This window comes from Dromaius novaehollandiae, chromosome 7 (genome assembly GCF_036370855.1).
Source record: "Dromaius novaehollandiae isolate bDroNov1 chromosome 7, bDroNov1.hap1, whole genome shotgun sequence".
In the NCBI taxonomy this organism is placed as follows: domain Eukaryota; kingdom Metazoa; phylum Chordata; class Aves; order Casuariiformes; family Dromaiidae; genus Dromaius; species Dromaius novaehollandiae.
This window is the reverse complement of record NC_088104.1, coordinates 27289409-27306461: the sequence shown is the minus strand read 5'-3', so window position 1 is coordinate 27306461 and position 17053 is coordinate 27289409. Positions and strand designations below refer to the sequence as shown.

Genomic DNA, 17053 nt, shown 5'->3' with positions numbered 1-17053 from the left:
TCCACATGGTTTTGTTGTAATCATTTTCAGAGTACCCGAAAATGAGCCAGGCAATTTATATGCATATGATAAGACAGCCCAGTTCTGAATAGCTTATGATCTATTAACTTAATACTGCCAGCTCTTACCCAGAGTAGGAATATGTTTAAGGCTAGTGCCACTGACTTAAGTGGCATTATTGTAAGTAAAACTCACAGTAGAAATGTAGAATGATGATGTTAATTGTCTTATTTTCAAATCCTTCTTAGGGCATATTGCACTCTTATTATGTTAAAAGGTAAAAATAAGCCTAAATGCCAAAAAAATTACCCATGGAAGAGGAATAGATTATGGAAAAGCCACAGAAGGCAGTTCTTCATTACAGGAAAATAATGGTAAACCTGATTTTTGAGGCCCCATATTACTAAATTCAAACTGGCTAGTAATGCAAGAGTGCAGCAAAAATATATATTTGCTAACTCTAAAAAATTATACAGTCAATAAGTTTTGACCATTAAGAGGGCCCTTGTTACATTTTCAGCTAATTTGCTTGGCTTATGAGTATAAGAACTATCTTTATTTTTACGGCTGATTAAACTCAGTTTCACTGTTACAAATTGTGTTAACTCCTCAAACTGGTAATACTTCTGAAGATTTTATTAAGATCTAGTTTATCATTTTCAAGAGGTATAAATCTTAATCTATTCCTGCTTTTTTTTTAAAGGAGTGGTGCTAATAGAAGTTTTTTTTTTTAAATTACTTTTTAAGGAGTGCTAAAAGAGAGGAGTAACCTTCCTAGAATTAAAGAATAAACCACAAATTAAGAAGTTGTTAATTTTTGAAAGAGCAGTTTACAAATTTTGAAACTACCTATTCCATACAAACGACTCTTAAAATTTGGGTTTTCTTTGTGAAGAATTCTTGGATCAGATTCAAGCAGAATGGTCTATTAATACCATAATTTACATTAGTGCTTGTAGAACAAGATTTTCCTTTTATGAGAATTTAGCTTTTTAATCAGAAGGATTTCTTCAGGAGAAAACTTCTTGTAATTTTAAAGGACAAAGGATCAAATCATGAATAAGTACACATATCAAAGTAAGCTTATGATGAAATTAAACAGATGAAAGTCATGTTCTGAAAGTGTTCATCTTACAAAAAACCCTTACTAGGAATAAATTTCAGTGGTAAATCAACTGATGTGAGTTTTCTCTGTCTATATCAAAGCTTCAAATCTTAATTGTATGTGATAACTTCTTTACAATTTGAAGGGGATTGCCTCAACCATTCAGATTGTGAATTGCTTACCTGATGTTAAATGTTTTAAATTCTAGAGCAAGCCAGTTTTTCATCAATTGATGTATTCTTTACTCCTGCTCAAACAGCATCTTTGTGCCGTTTGTAAGTAGAACGGTCCCGCTCAGACCTCGGGCTGGCACACTGGCCTTCTAAGGCAACAAATGGTGGCTTAGAACGTGTGCAACATTTTTTTATGCACCTACTGTGATAACACTGAAACATTTGAAAGTCTAAAGAAAAAATTCTTTTAAAGCTAGAGACGATATGCCAAGTATTTCCACTCTTATTAGGGATATTTCATTTATGACCTTATTCTTCAGACAATACGACTAAAGTAGTATGGAACTATTTGTGAAATAAGGTATTCCTCAGTGAATCAGGATATCTGGCACGTGAATCTAATTTATGCACTGGCAGTAAATGATTTGTTTGGAAATGTCATTCGGTTGCTCTACTCCTTATCGGTTTTATTTGCATTAATTTTGGTATTTCTTTTGATTATTATCTTTTAAGGGTTACAATTTAAAGTTCTTGTTAAGTTACTTGTGATAGAAATCAACAGAAGGATTTTTTTTTTTTTAACCATTATTCTCCTGATTGCTGTGCAAACCTTGAGAATACTAATAGTTGCATTTTTCCCTTTTAGCTCTTGGGTGATGGGAATTCAGAAAATGATAGAGTATGTTCAGAAAAAAGTAGATCGACTAGTTGGACAGTGTCCAAATTACAAAGAACCTACTTTGAAGAAACAACAATTGACTGCATCACTTGAAGATCATCTAAATAAGGTAAAATGCCTTCTTGTTAATATATTCATGAATGGTGCATTGCACTTCTATAATTTAGCTGTATGAATATTAAACTTGACTTGAATAATTCCAAATAGCATATTGGCTTGTTAGCACACATGATTGTAGTTAGAATGCTGACTGCTCTTATAGGCACCAATGAATCCAAAGCTGTTCTGAAAAATGCAGCTGTTTCCATGAGAACATTATACCAGTGATCTTTAATAAAGCATGGATTTGTTTAGATAATGAGCTTTTATAATTTGTTCACTGTTGGAAAAGAAGCAATCAATCAGGACTGTGACTTGAATGCAGGTTTTCTGTATTCTGTCTATGTCTTCAGTTTCATTTTCCTGAAGCTAAAAAGAAAAAAAACGAAGTGTGGCAAAATTGAGGGTTAATAAGAATGGTGACAGTGGACCACAGCAAATTTTCAGTAATGCTGAAGTAGAGTGTGTCCTGTTCACTATAATAATTGCATTCACTTATTAAGATATTGACCCGTTAAGGAGCTGACAGCCTTCTTGAAGCTAGTGAATGTTCTGTACTACTGCTGACCTTTTTAATGATTTGTCAGAGATGAAATAGACACAGGCCTTTCTAAATAAGATGCCATGTGCATATTCAAATGCAATATAATCTTTATAGCAAGGGTTCAGATGAAGGAAATCCTAAAGTGTAGACCAAAAAAAGTAGATCAAACTTAATGACTGAATAATTAAGTCTGCAAGTGTCAGAGTCCAGTACTCTCTGACCAGGCTCTCTTAGATATTCCACACATACAGAGAGTGCAATGTTTAATATAAAAGTTTATTTTGAAGATATTGGATATTACATGGGATTTTTGATTTAGCAGAGTGATTCAGCAATGTACTGAAATCACAATACAAGTGTACACTTATACAGTTCAGTGGCAATACCAATGTGATTGCCAGTTACTGGGCTTTATAATACGCTCAGCGGTCACAACACAGCGTGTCCCCAATCACTGGAAAGGAATACAGGGGCTGAAGCCAGCTCAAGTCCGTTGATCTTTTCAAAATTCCTCTGTTAGTTGTTGAGATTTTATACTCTATGTTGGGCTGAGCCACATATACACTTCCCTCATGCTGGTCTGTCTAATTCCAGGGAGATGTTTACACCTGGTCCAATTAATGGCTATAGCTCCTTATCTAAAACAAAGGTCACCCTCCCGTTCCCTTTGTGCTGCGATAAAGTCAGTTCTCTGTGCAACAGCAGGGATTAACGAGCCACATCTTATATTATTCCTGACCTTCATGGGGCACCTCGCCCTCTGAGCCTTCTCCTATTGTCGGGGTTATTGGTCGGTCACAGCAATCTGATATTTCATAGTATTTGCATGATGTTTATAATGAACTATTCAGAGTCCAGTGGGATTTCAGTTTGCAATAAATGCATCCCTTTACTTGCATTTTTCCAAAGAAGAGTTCTCATTAAATTAGAATGTGATGAAAATATCTTGGAGTTTCTTTAGCTGAAAATAAGAGACTTGCTCATACCCACTGTTGGTCTTATAGAAATGATATCACTAGGATGTTGTGAATCTTAATCAAGCTAAAGATTTAATTATGAAGGTAATTTTTACTTAAAAAGTAGACTCTAATTTTGACATGTATTTTCATTCTGCACAGCTTATTCTGCCATTCTGTTCCCAATGTTGCATTAGAGGGCATTTGAAAATCTGAGTCGTAATATATCATCTTTCATTGTAGGGAACACTGCCCATGTTGTTGTTATCCTACCAAGCAAAGCATTTTCTATTGCAACCTTTTGCTAATGCAGGGTATTCCAAAAAATTTGATGCTAAATTCACCTGGCCCAGAGCTTCATTTAATACAGCTTGAACCTCAATCAGCAGGCACTTATTAATAGATAAGATATATGTGAATTCACATGTCTACTAGATCACAACATCTGTGTAGTGTTTCTGTAAAATGGAGCATAATGAAAGTATTTATGCCAAGGTTTTAATATGATGATTATAACACAGTAGTGGCTTACTGAAATAAAGCTGGAATACTTAGGATAAAGAAAAGCACACTCAACAAAAGAACAAACCAGAGTTTTTTCTTCAAATTCTGACCGTGTCTGTTAAACTTGAAATAGTAGAATTTTCTCCCGTGATATTTTCATTTCTCCACTTCTTTGATTATATGAAGTACATAATCTAAACACCAACCATCAATCATGTTTCTTCGCTTTGTTCTAAACAAACTGAGGTTTTTATACTGTCTACTTAAGTAAATTAACTATATAAATGTTTTCAATTAAAGGTATCACAATCAATTAAAAAAATCACCCCGATGCTTTTAACTGGTGTGGAGATTGGTTCTTATTTGTCTGAGTCTGAAAGAGTTTTGAACAAACATCTTGAACTGGCTAATCAAACAAAGGTAAAGACTAGAAGAACATATGATGTTAATATGTTAAATATTTTTAGAAACAAATGTATACATTTCTAAACAAGGTGAGAAGCTTGAAGTTTCTTATATATTCTTGGAAAGAAAATAGATCTAATTTTGTTTAAGCCTGTAGTTAATGAATGAAAACACAGAAAACACTGCAAGTCAGTCCTCCTTATATCTTTGATTATGTCACTGTCTCTTTGCCTTGTGTTATTTGTTACTACCTCAAGATCCCACTGTCAACCCTTGAAATGACTTTTAAAAGAAACACCTAAACAAATACCTTGCCTTCTGAACTGATTTCTTGACTTTGTCAGCTTTCTCATGTGTAACTGAAATCCATATATGTTAGGCCAGGGTGGATGTCATACTTTACTTATGTGCACTTGAGAATAGCTTCTAAAAGTCTCTTTTTGGCATAAAAATTCAAATTAACATTCTAGCAAGGAGAAAGTATATATGCTTTATATGTGCTAAGCATGATGCTGCTTAACAGGAAAAGTAATTGCAACTAAAAAGAACTTCTGTGCTACTACTTCTATGCTATGATTGAAGAAAGCAAATCTGAAAACCAGAATCCCAGCTGGATCATGGAAAATGATAGTAATTTTCAATGCATCCGCACAGTCGGCTTACTGCGACTTTAGTTGGGTGCTGGCATTTGATGCAGTAACAAACATTGTCCACTTCTTGATTCCCATCTGACTTTGCAGATGTGCTGCATGCAAGAACATTGGTTTGGGCTGGTATGCAGCAGTCTGTCTTGATGGTGAGGAGATAATCTGGGGCCAGGAAGCAAGCATTGATTCAAGAGTGGAACCAGGAGTCATAATCCAAAGTCAGAAATCAAAGACGTGCTACAGTGGCATGCCTCAAGCACTGGAAGTTACAGCAGTAGCCTTATGAAGACCCAGTGATTCTGGAGTCATACACTAGAGTGGCCATTTAGAATTTGTTTAGGACAACTGTGTATCGGACACAAACTGCTAAGGGGGATTTAGACTCAGAGAATCAGTTCAGAAAATTGGGCTGTGCTCATGATTAGAGGTAATGTATCAGTTTTGGCTATCAGTGTTCACATATGAAACACTTCTGTTGCTTTTCATTCTTTACATTGTGAAGTGGCTTGCTTAGTCTGAGTGCTGACATTCCCGTTTTTTTCATTCAAAATGGCTGTTTAAATAACATCACTGATTGTTTCTCGTGTCAAAATGTTACAAGAAAGAAATGGTTAATTTCGGCACATAGTGCATATTGTGAATTGCTCGTCAACCAGTAATTGAATTATACATAAATACATATACATCATGAAAATTAACAATGAGCAATCAATATTCACAAGTCCTTTATACTCATGGTACACTTTGTTCTATGCTTGTGCCCTCAAAGGAAGCTTCACATGAACTGGAAGCAGCTGAGAGAGTCATAAAAGATTTGGAAGAATTTGGACCTGTGCAAGTGGCAGCTTTTTCTAGCAAGGCTGACTTTCTGAATGAAGAACTGAAAAAAATTAAAAGAAATATTCATTCACAACTAGAAATTCTAGAAACTTACGTGGCCTTTTTAAAGTCAGCAATGGAGGTATGGATTACCTGCTTAATTCTCTGACTGAACTGTGAAATCTTACAAGTGAAAAATAGGTTTCATCTAACTAAGATAAACTCTATAGCTCCTGTGCCATGGAAGCACTGCAAGTCCTTGTAATCTTCTGTCTGTTTTATAGGAAATCTGTTTCTTCAGAGCAGGCAGCCCTGACCATTGAACTTGCATCAATCTAATGATTAGTCTATGTACAGATTTTCTGCTGATTAAAATCACCATTGTAGGAAGTATTATAATTGAATTATTACTGTCTCCATCCCCCTTCCTCCCTCTCTCTTCCATTATATACATAATGTAAATGTTGACATGTATGTACTCTGATTCAGTAAATATACTGAATTTGCTTCATATATTTTTTTAAATATTTCATATAATGTTAATGTAGTACGTTGATATAATGGTATTTATCTACAGCCTCGCACTACTTCAACTGAAGTGCTAATTTGACTGAAGGGGTTTAAAAAGGAAGTATAAACCAGCCCTAGCTGAGATAATCCATGCAATTAATTTGGTATAATACTTATTTTAAGATTCTATAACACTGTTGGTATTCTTGTATATTTAGAAAGAAATTGAAGATGGAATTGAACCTTTTAGATAAAAGTAGCCATAGGGTTTAATTAATACTGCAAATATAAACTGCCAAAAAACTGGATCATATCTACTTCTGAGTATTGCTAATTTTAGTTACTGCATATTAAACAGATAAGTGAAAGTCATTGCCTTGGTATACTGCTATATAATATTCATGTAATGATACATGACAGAAATCGAACAAACTGCTGTGAACTATCTACCTGCCATCTGCAGGTTTACAGGATATTTAACACAGTTTTTATTAGCTAATTTAAATATAAATTTTAGACATATTTTAAGGCCTGGAAAATATTCAGAGGCTATTACTCAATATCACCATGTCCATATACCTTCTGATTATAGCAGCTCAGATTTTGATTTGTTTTGATGTTGTATTTTATGTCTTTCCATAGGTGAATGACCATATTCAAAATCTAAAGAAGCTGTATAAATCTGAAGCTCTACAAGCAAACAGGGAGGCTGAAAATAAAACTGCAATTGAGTCAGCTAATACTCAGTGGCAAAAGGCTATAAAGAAAATTTTTTCCACCCAAGATATGGGTCACAATTTTCTTAATTTAGTAAATACGGTGAGACTGGTTCATGGCGTTACTATCTTTAACAAAAATAATTGTTAGATTTGCAAAAAAATCCCTTCAAATATGTACTTAAACAAATAATGACAGATTAAGTGTATGGGTCAAGCTAGCTTTCATCAGAGAACCTGCCTAAGGCAAAGCGTATTTCTGCTGTGTTTCAGTGAACATGTAAGGAGAAGAGGAGATGGGAAGAGGATGAAATGATTGGGATGTTTGTATGAAATCACAGTTAAAGCTCAGAATAATTCAACAAATTCAAACATTGATGTATTCATTTTTAACCAGAATGAGAAATTTAGTATCCACGCTTTCATAAAATAGGACTGTAACAAACTTTGATATGGAAATGTCAAAATGTTTAGAAAATCAAGGTGGGAGAAGGTTTTAGCTTGAAAAGATCATAAAGTGATCAAACATTGTACAGCACCACTTACACACAACTGTGTATAAAATATGTAGAATGACTTTGGAGATAGACCATTTCTCCCAAAATTTTGAAGTGCAAATTTCCCCTGTTCTGCGCAGAATTGTTAGCCTGTCTCATTGCATTCTCCACTGCTCTTTTGCCCTTGTGGAGTATGCTCAGAAGGTATGGTACTTACAGAAAGGGTAAGGTTGTGGGGATGGGGACCAGGAAGCCACGTCGTAAGACTGAGTAAGCCAATACTTAGGTGTTCGGGTAACAAAGAATACATAGTGAGTGATGCTATTTGTTTTGCTGTTTGCCAGAGCCACTGAAATCACAGCCTGCAACTTTGTTGTCATGGAGATGTGCCCACTGGTAATAACAGTAGCTGCACAGAATAGAATCTGCATGGAAACATGGGGTCTCCATGTGGAAATCCTGCAGCAAATTGTCAGATTCACAGGTTGATCTTGCGTTCTATCCTGGTGGATATATAGGAAACCTCATATAAGGAGTGAAAAAATAGGAAGAATCCATGAGGTTTTTGTTCAGAAACTCCTTTGTGTGCATTTTCACTAGCAGCAGAGAATATTCAGGCTGTTGTTTTCTGTATAAATCAGTATAATCTGATAAACTGCAGTGAAGATTTGATATTTTACTGTGATGAGGTCTAATCCTAGTTCTGTGGCTTATGGGCAGTGATTTCATTAGTACCTACCTTTAAAAGGGACTAATGCTGCTATACTTTTAAAAAATGAAAGTGTTACTTGAGTGCTGATGATATTATGAGAAATAATATGAGTTTTGTGATTGACAATAAGATAGCCCTTAATAAATGACCCAGTGCATGTATAAAAATATAACACTTATACAGACCCCCATTTTGCTCATACTGGACAGCAATATATGAAGTGCATTAAGTGCATTATTTCATTTATTTTACATCCACTAAGAGGCAGTCTTTACCAGTGTAATGTATAAAATTCTTTTAAGAAAATATGTGCTAGAGCTGCTTCCTTAGAGATAATCCCTCTTGGTGTCTGTACATCCTGTTTTGGATTCAGCTGAACTGCCTAGGTACCCTTATCTAGTTTTCCAACACCCTTTCATGAAATGATCGTTTGAGATACACATACACATTCCCTAAGCCATGCTTACTAAAGTCATGCCAATTAATGTAGAAAGTTTGGATACCCAGCTGTTTCTTCTGTTTTCATAGGACAGATTAGGGAGCAGTTACAGTCAATCAGCTGAAAGGGTGAGGAGGAGAGGTGGTCATGAGTGCATGGGATGATAACCTGCAGTAGCATGCAAGATGAGCTGGAAAACATACTCAAGAAGGAGGGGGAGTGCTCTGGCAGTTAGTGTGAGCTACAGTGTTTGCTGTCACAGCTGGGTACACCCAGGCACAGATAAAACTAATCACAGTAAAGCTAAGCTAAATATGTCTGAATATGCAGTTACACTTCAGTCACTTAAAGTGTAAATAATCTCTCCAGACCTGGAGGTATGTTGCCACGCAATTTTCTGCTGTTATGTTCCCATAATATTTTTAGGATGCAGCTTTTAAGTATCTGGGAAGATACAGATACTAGTAATTTACACACATAACTTTCGTTAACAGAAAAATTCTGAAATGGGAAAAGCTTAAAGAGCATTACCAGTTTTTTTGAGGTGTTTCTGAGCTGAGTTCTGATAAAAAGAGGAAAAAACAAAAAATATTCAAATGCTGACCATGCTATCCCTTCTGTGCTTCAGTGCTGCGTTGTTTTTCAGTGTGGAGGAGCAGTCTTTTCTTCCTCCTCTTCACTTTCCTCTGATATTCCACAAAAGGATATTTTGGATAGTTCTGTGAATTTAAAAATTTCTTCTTTTTTTATGAGCTATCAAACAGCCATCAGATGGCAATAATTCAGAGTCATTACTGACCTCTCTTGGGTTTTAAACATTAACATTAGTCATGGTTTCAGTATACAGATGCCGTTCCCCCATGCCTGTTTCTAAAAGAACAGTCTATTTAAAAATCATGTAAGCTCCCAGGAATTTTCAAAGAAGTTATGTTAGAATAGGTTAATGTTTTTTATTAAGTTTCCTGAGACTTTACTCTTAGTATTATGGACACTGTCATTATATTTTTATAAAAATGTGTGGAAGGATTGTGTTTCATTAATTGCTTATTTACCAGGTAAATGAGCGTTTAATATTAAAGGTAGAAAAATCGGTACAAGTAACAGAAGACACCATTATTAATCTGAGTAAAGAAAAGAAAGAGCTGACTGATCTTTGGGCAATCTGGAATTATAAAATTAATCAAGTAAAACCCATCAAGCAACAGTGCTGGATATTTAAAGAACAACTGGAAAAGGTAAGTAAAATTGATACGAAGAAAACAACTGTAGCAAACACTTTGTTACATGGATGTTTTTATTGTTTTTATGTGACTCTCTCATCAACTGTTATAGACATCCTTTAAGAAAATGAGATGATCAGTGAAATATTTCTCCATAGTCTGTTTTACCATTCTGATAGTCATCAAGAAACATGATGAAATTTTCTTGATTTTTTTTTTTTGTCCTGATTGAAACACACACAAATACTGATTTCAAGTTTTCAGCTCTATATACTACAGCAGCAATGCTTTGTTTTTGTTTGTTTGATTGGGTTTTTTGTTTATTTTTAATGCCATTTTTCAGTGGCTTAATAGTTACTAAACTACAGGGTGTTTTGCTTCTGCTACTCCTAGAAAGTCCAGCCATGTCATAAGCAAAGAGGATTTAAACCTCCTTGGCACAGGGACAGTGTGCAGGGTTCCCTAAAAGCAGTACTAGCTACGCTAGCAGCAGAACCAGAGGACTTTGGCCACTGTGTACATCTAGTGCAATTTATCAGTCACAATCCCTGTTATCACATGGAATACACCATATGATTGAGTCCTCGCATCTCGGTGTCTGAATCATTTTTGCACAGTCTTAAAGATCTCCCACTACCCAGATTAAAGTCAGAGGATTTGAGACAGAGGTTTATGGTTTAAAAAAAAAAAAAAAAAAAAAAAAAAAAAAAAAAAAAAAGGATCAGGCTAAATGAAAGATAGTATCATCTTAAGAATCTCTCATTTTTGTAGTAATAATCTCATTTAATGAAATTTAGTGACAGTATGTGAGTATCTGGTTTGGGGGAGGTTTTTTATAAATTTAAATTTGGATTTAAATATTTTTTTATTTAGTACAGATAGAAATACTGAAATGTTTCATTATCTTTTAGACTACCCATGGATTAGAGATTCTTCAAGAGGTGCTCAGACTTGCAGTAACAGTTGACCTTGGAAGTGACCTTTGTATTATTTTGGAACTACAAAAAAAGCTTAACCAAATGAAACCACAGTTTCAGGTGAGAAACTTAGTGAAGTCCACAGCAGAGCAAAAGCTCTTTTTGGTGCTGTAAAGACTAACATTCACATTTACCTCATACAGAGTGCCTGGGATTAGAGTATTTTACATTTTAAGCTACTTTTCTGAAAGGAAGGTTAGTGTGCCTTCTAAGGGAAGGGAGAGAGATTCTACCCTCAGTGTCCGTAGAATGTCTTGTGCGATGTTAGCTGCATGTCAAGGTGATACACAAGTACGGGGGGAAAAAAGGGAGTACGAGGGAGAGCACCAGCACTCGTGCTGTGGAGCTGGAGGCCTGCTCAGAGGCTGGGGTAGGTCCTACTGAGCTTCCTACCTCTTCTGAATACTATTTCTGATCCTTAGTGAACTCTTCAGGCTCCCATTCCTTTAGGAGTCAGAGTGTGACTCTTATGTTTTGGTTCAAGACTGTTTCTGGGTAATAGTTCAGATTCATGTCTAGGAAAAGGTAAAGAGTTTGGAGAGTAATCTAAAGAGTGTGACATTTATTTTTCTCCAAGGCAAGTCACCATTGTTACGTTGTTTTTTCACCAAATGTAAGGAAAATCTTGCAAATATGAGTAAATTATGTTCCTTTTTTGCTAGCAACTGCATGCTGAGCTGGAGTACATGGTAAAATTATCGGAATTGCTGAGCCAAGAAGGATTTTCTGGCAAAGAGAATTCTGAGAGAGTAAGTGACCTTATTCATCTCCATCAAACGATAAAGGACACAATGACAGAATATGATGATGTTTTCAACAAGACAGTCCAATTCCATCATGTTAAAAAGGAAGTGAGTATAATCTTTTAACATATACCTTCTTCTTAATGCAGATAATCTCTTTTTGGTTTTGGTACTTGTCATCTCTCTTTTTTTCCCCAAATTAACAGCATCAACCCACCCAGTGATCAGGACTAAAACTCTGGATCTGAAACTACATGAATTTTGGAGAGTTCAGACTCCAGATCTGAACCAAAATTTTAATACTTACACCCATCTCCACGTAGTTTAGGTTAACACATTCTGGGTAAGGAAGGAATGGTAAGTTTCCTTTCACACACTGATTTTCGTTTTAATGTGTTCCAGCTGGAATGTCTGTCAAAATCAGGAGAACTGGATATTCCTGAAATAAGTGAGGGCCCTGAAGACGTGCACCATGCAAAAGCCTATCTTGTGAATGCTCAGGAGAAACATGCCTGGATCAGACATCTATATAGACTGGCCCTTACCCAGGGAGTGAATGTTGTGTCTGCAGTGCAGCAGCCTGTGAGTAGAATTAGAATCATCTGTGAAATCAGGGCTAAATATGAAAGAAAATTATGGGAGCTATCTGACTGACTTTTAGATCTATATAAAAGGTATTAATACCTTAAGAAAAATAAATGCATAGCTTTTAGAATAATTTTAAAAGAAAGCAAAAGATCAGAATGTAAAACAGTTGATCATTTTTAGACTTCTCTTTTTAGAGTTTGCAGATAGACAGCCAGCAAATTAAAGGTAACTTCCAGGACTATTGACATTTATTCTTCCACAGTTACTATCACATTATGAATTATTTTTGTCAAGAGAAAATATTTGGCTTTTTTGAAATCTTGTTTTAATTTTTATAAGATCTGTAACAGATCTTACTTTGAAGCCATTGAAATAGATTTGAAACAGGGAGGAAATGAGTCTTGAAATAGCAGCACTAGAAAAAAAAAAACAAAAACAAACTGACTTCCAGCTCTCTAGTATTCTTTGCGTGGGACATGTCCCTACTGGTGATTTCTTGACAACCACATCTAAGTATTAGACTCCTTCTACTTTAGAAAGGTAGCTTTGCAAATGTATTCTTCTACAAACAAAGGATAACAAAAAAACAGAAAGAAAATATAACAATGTCACCTTAGTAGTAGATTTCAGATTGATTTGCTTAGTGAAGTGGACTTCATTTAGAAAGGAATTCTTTATACAGAGCAGGATTGTTCTTGCCCCGTATTAATTTACTAGGGAGAAAGCAAGATACTCCCTTATGACCTGCTTATGTTATCTACATTTCCAGTCTGCTCTTCAGAGGGGTAAACCTCTTTCCCTACAAAGAAGAAAGGCTTTGCCAGAGAACTACTGGTATTACCCCTCCAAAAGGTGTTGGGCAGCAGGGAGGAGCTAGTCTCCAAGTGGCCAAGCCCTAGAGTAGGTTACTTCCTCTGGGCTCGGAGTATCACTGTGGTGTTAGTTGCAACTTTGACTCAAAACTATTCCCTAGTCTATTTATGAGTTACACAGGAGAGGTGTAATTCTTTAATCTAGCCCATTAAAACTAGTTATACATGTTTTGCCTCAAAAAGATTTTAAACTGATTAAATCAGTAAATTTCCTGTGTTTCATATTTTTTCTTCTCTCTTCCCTGTTTAGAATCGCTTAAATGTTTCTGTAAAGAATCTAAAGCGGGAACTTGCTAGACTTGAGTATGACAGCATTAGCTGGAGCTCCAAAGCAGATGAGTATGAGGAAGAACTGTCACAGAATCTCCAATACTGCACCACTCACGAGGAGATAAATGAGGTCAGGTAGAGAAAGCCCAACACGTTAAATGACTGTTAAAAGAGCTGTTGTGTGCTGTAATGTATGTTACTCTTTACCATTGCCCATATATACTTCATACGTATACAGAAATTTGATCTTTATCTTACCAGCAACCTTCAATCCGCACAGTAGCAGTAATAATCTATGGTGTGCATCTCTGCAGTTTGAGTTTCTATCAAGCTGTTGGGCTGGCAATATAGTGCTTTCACTATACCAGGAGGGCTGGAAATAGAGCAGCTAAATTGTCTCTCAGGTCTGCCTGGGTCTTCAGATTTCTTCATTGTGAAGCTAAAGTTTCAAACAAAAATAGAATTTGTTTCTTGCAATTGTGATGTTGTTTCCTGTGTTAGAAAGAACTCCCAAGTCTTTCAATGAGAAGTTATGAGAAATTTAGTACTTACTGTTTTCTCAAAAACCCAGAAAGTGATACTTTAAAAGCTGACAGAATAAAAAGGAATGTTCTTTGGCACAAGTCATTACAAAAACCAGAAACTTAGCAAGGTTAGGAAAAAATTACTTACTAAATATAATATTATAATTATTAATATATCATCTTAGTAGGCCAAATACAATCCACTCACAGCTTAGCAGGCTGAATGTAAAGCCATTGGACAGGTGTCTCAGCAAAGTCAATTTAGGAGAAACATCCCATAGAATGAACTTTTCCAAAGTGATCTTTTAAAATGAGAGGCCAGTTCTCCTAGCACCCACACTTGATGCCCTGTGGACTGCACTTCTGTGTATCCATGAAGTACATAAACTGAATTCTTACCTAGAAAGTTTTCACACTAAGGTTCCAAGTAGTGTGAAGCATAGGCAGAGGAAACACAGGGTACTGAAACATATTTTCAGACTTTACCTTGCACTAAGTAAACCCACACCTCAATAAAGACTATATTTTCTCAAAATTGTTGAGATAGAGCACTGAGATTTCTGTCTCAGCTATTTTTATGAAAAAATTAGTGTTTGGATTTTTTTTTCTTTTACAAAATATTTTTTTTTGTTCGTGAAAAGTATCCATATTCACAAAATAGTAATTTAAAATTGCATCAAATTTTTTTTTTGAACCTGAACTACAGTTCCAGTCCCTTGTCAGTTGTAATTTGAATGTGTTGCACTCAGTGGTCTTCTGTGTATCAGTTTCCTGTGATATAGCTAATTAGCTGATGGTGGGAGGTGATGGGAATGGCACATGTTGGGGAGACACTCTGGCTGAGGAAGCCAGAAGAGAATGGAAGCGTGAAGCACCTAGACAATAAGTCCTGTTATGCTTTGCAGTGGCATCACAGAATTAGAATATTTGGGGTTTTAACTGAAGTATTCTAAGCTTTTGCTGAAAAACCCTCAAATTTGCTGAAGAAAGAAGAATGTTTCTTGAGCAGCCTGTGTGCAAGACTGATGGATATACTGTCTTTGTCTCTTTCCTTTGATTCTGGGGTTATATAATGAGGGCAGGAGACTGTGGCACCTTTCTAAGTAGAATTATTTTCTATTTTCATTATTCATTAGACTCAACAAGCGCAGGAACTTGAGGAGGAAAAACAACTTTTATGTCTGTCCCCCAGACTTAAATGAAATGGGCGTCAGGGAACTTGTTACTTGTCACATGCCCTGCACAGCTGATTTGTAAAATATAATGAGTATATTAGGTTCTCATAGTTAATGGAAACCCACTGCAAAATAATTGCATAGCATATTTTCAATTATGGTATCAATTACAGGTATTTATTGCATTTTAAGTTGGAAAAGTCATCTTGGCTGACTAGATTAATACCTGTCATCCTCAGACCTAACTGACTGTTGAGTGTAATCTAACTGAAATAATACTAAATTGCCATGTGGTATCTTTTTATTTAATTAGATTCCATTTCTATTAGAAGTTAGTATTGGAGATATTTCCTAAACAAATACTAAGTTACCTGTATATGCACTAATTTACTGCCATTTTTCTTCCTTAAGTATTTATAACTAATTCTATTAAGGGGTCAAGAAACTAGATAATAAACTATTTCAAGAATGCTGAAGTTATGAGAAAATTCACTTCAGCATTTTAAATTCTGTTAGTTTTAACATGTTAATTTTAGCAATTTTAATTAGTCTGACAGTATTGATAATATCAAGCAGACCTGTCTGAAATAACAATTCCTTCACCATCTGTCAGGTCTAAGCTAATAAATATTTCATTTTACATGTCAGCAGCAAGCAGCAGCTGTTGGTAGCTGTCAAATGGTAAACAGCCAACCAGGTAATTTAGTTGTGATTTAGCAGTGTACAAACCACATTTTAAAGTTGAATGAAAATTTGAAATTCTGCTGTAAATGCTTAAATTCCTTTGCATTTAATGTGGTGGCTTTAAATATGTAAGTGAAGCAAAAGAGTCAGGGTTGTGGGGATTATGACTCAGTGGTGTCTGAAAATACCTTGCTCTGATCACAGGCTAGCTATCTACGTTAGTAACATATTAGTGCATCTTTAAACAGTAAGGAAGCAAATACTTATGTTTATAGCAAAGGATATACAGTATGAGTTTTCAAATGGTCTTGAAGGACCAAAGGGTAAAATATGTCTTTTGTGCATCTTCTCAAATTTAAAGAGAGTTTGCAAAGGCAAAAAAGGACTTATGCCCTCTAAATCTTTGTAAAGTATAAGGAAAGTTCATATGACATTTGAGATTGCCAGTGGGGGTTTCCTGCCTCCCCAGCTAGGTTGGAGAGCAGCCTCTGAAGAGCTGCAGCTCTGCATTGCGCCGCAACCGTTCGTAGCACAGTACAGCTTTGTGATAGAGCTGAGTCAAGCCTCAGGTAACAGCAGCTTAACACAACACTAAACCTGTTCTTGAGGTTATAGATGGCACAGTCGTTTACACAAGCTAACCTTCACAATGAAAAATCCTTTCTCCAGTAGCGACTTTACAAATAACATTTACGCATGCCTGCATATAACCTGCAGCAGAAGAGTAACAGACCTGAACTAGTAACAGACCCTCCGCTAGGTTCTCAGCCCTCCCCAGTCGTTCAATTTCTTTCTTTTCCATCAAGTCCTTATTTATAAGACTGAAAATGTGTATTTCAATCGTAGAGGGTACTGAGCCATTGCAGTTCACAGGTTGGTAGAAACTGATAATTCTCAGCACATTTCTCGCCATTATTTATTGTGATGTGGTCCCGAGCGCAAAAGTCATGGCCACTAATTAACTGAGCAACAGCTTTTATTTCTTCCTGCTTTCTGGCTGACTTTAATATTAGTCCCTTTGAACAGCTATTTTTAGTGACCCACTTTTATGGGCTATTTTGATTACTAGTGCTACTAGAAGTTTTATATGGGAATAAAAAGGGAAGGGTGGCTGACAACACTGAAGTCCCTCCTAGAAAGTCTCACACAGGAATCAAAGTATATTACTGAAACTTCAGTGTTAATACAAGCATTT

At 35.7% G+C, this 17053-nt stretch overlaps 1 protein-coding gene across 1 annotated transcript in view; it reads left to right on the top strand.

Moving 5' to 3' along the window:
• CCDC141 (coiled-coil domain containing 141) overlaps positions 1-17053 on the top strand; it is a 104306-nt gene that overhangs the window by 54931 nt on the left and 32322 nt on the right. Inside the window, exons 10-18 of the mRNA XM_026111216.2 lie at positions 1925-2066; positions 4361-4480; positions 5882-6073; positions 7084-7260; positions 9861-10040; positions 10937-11062; positions 11665-11853; positions 12148-12327; positions 13456-13605. Coding sequence (XP_025967001.2) covers positions 1925-2066; positions 4361-4480; positions 5882-6073; positions 7084-7260; positions 9861-10040; positions 10937-11062; positions 11665-11853; positions 12148-12327; positions 13456-13605 — 1456 coding nt within the window. The remainder of the gene's footprint in view (positions 1-1924; positions 2067-4360; positions 4481-5881; positions 6074-7083; positions 7261-9860; positions 10041-10936; positions 11063-11664; positions 11854-12147; positions 12328-13455; positions 13606-17053) is intronic.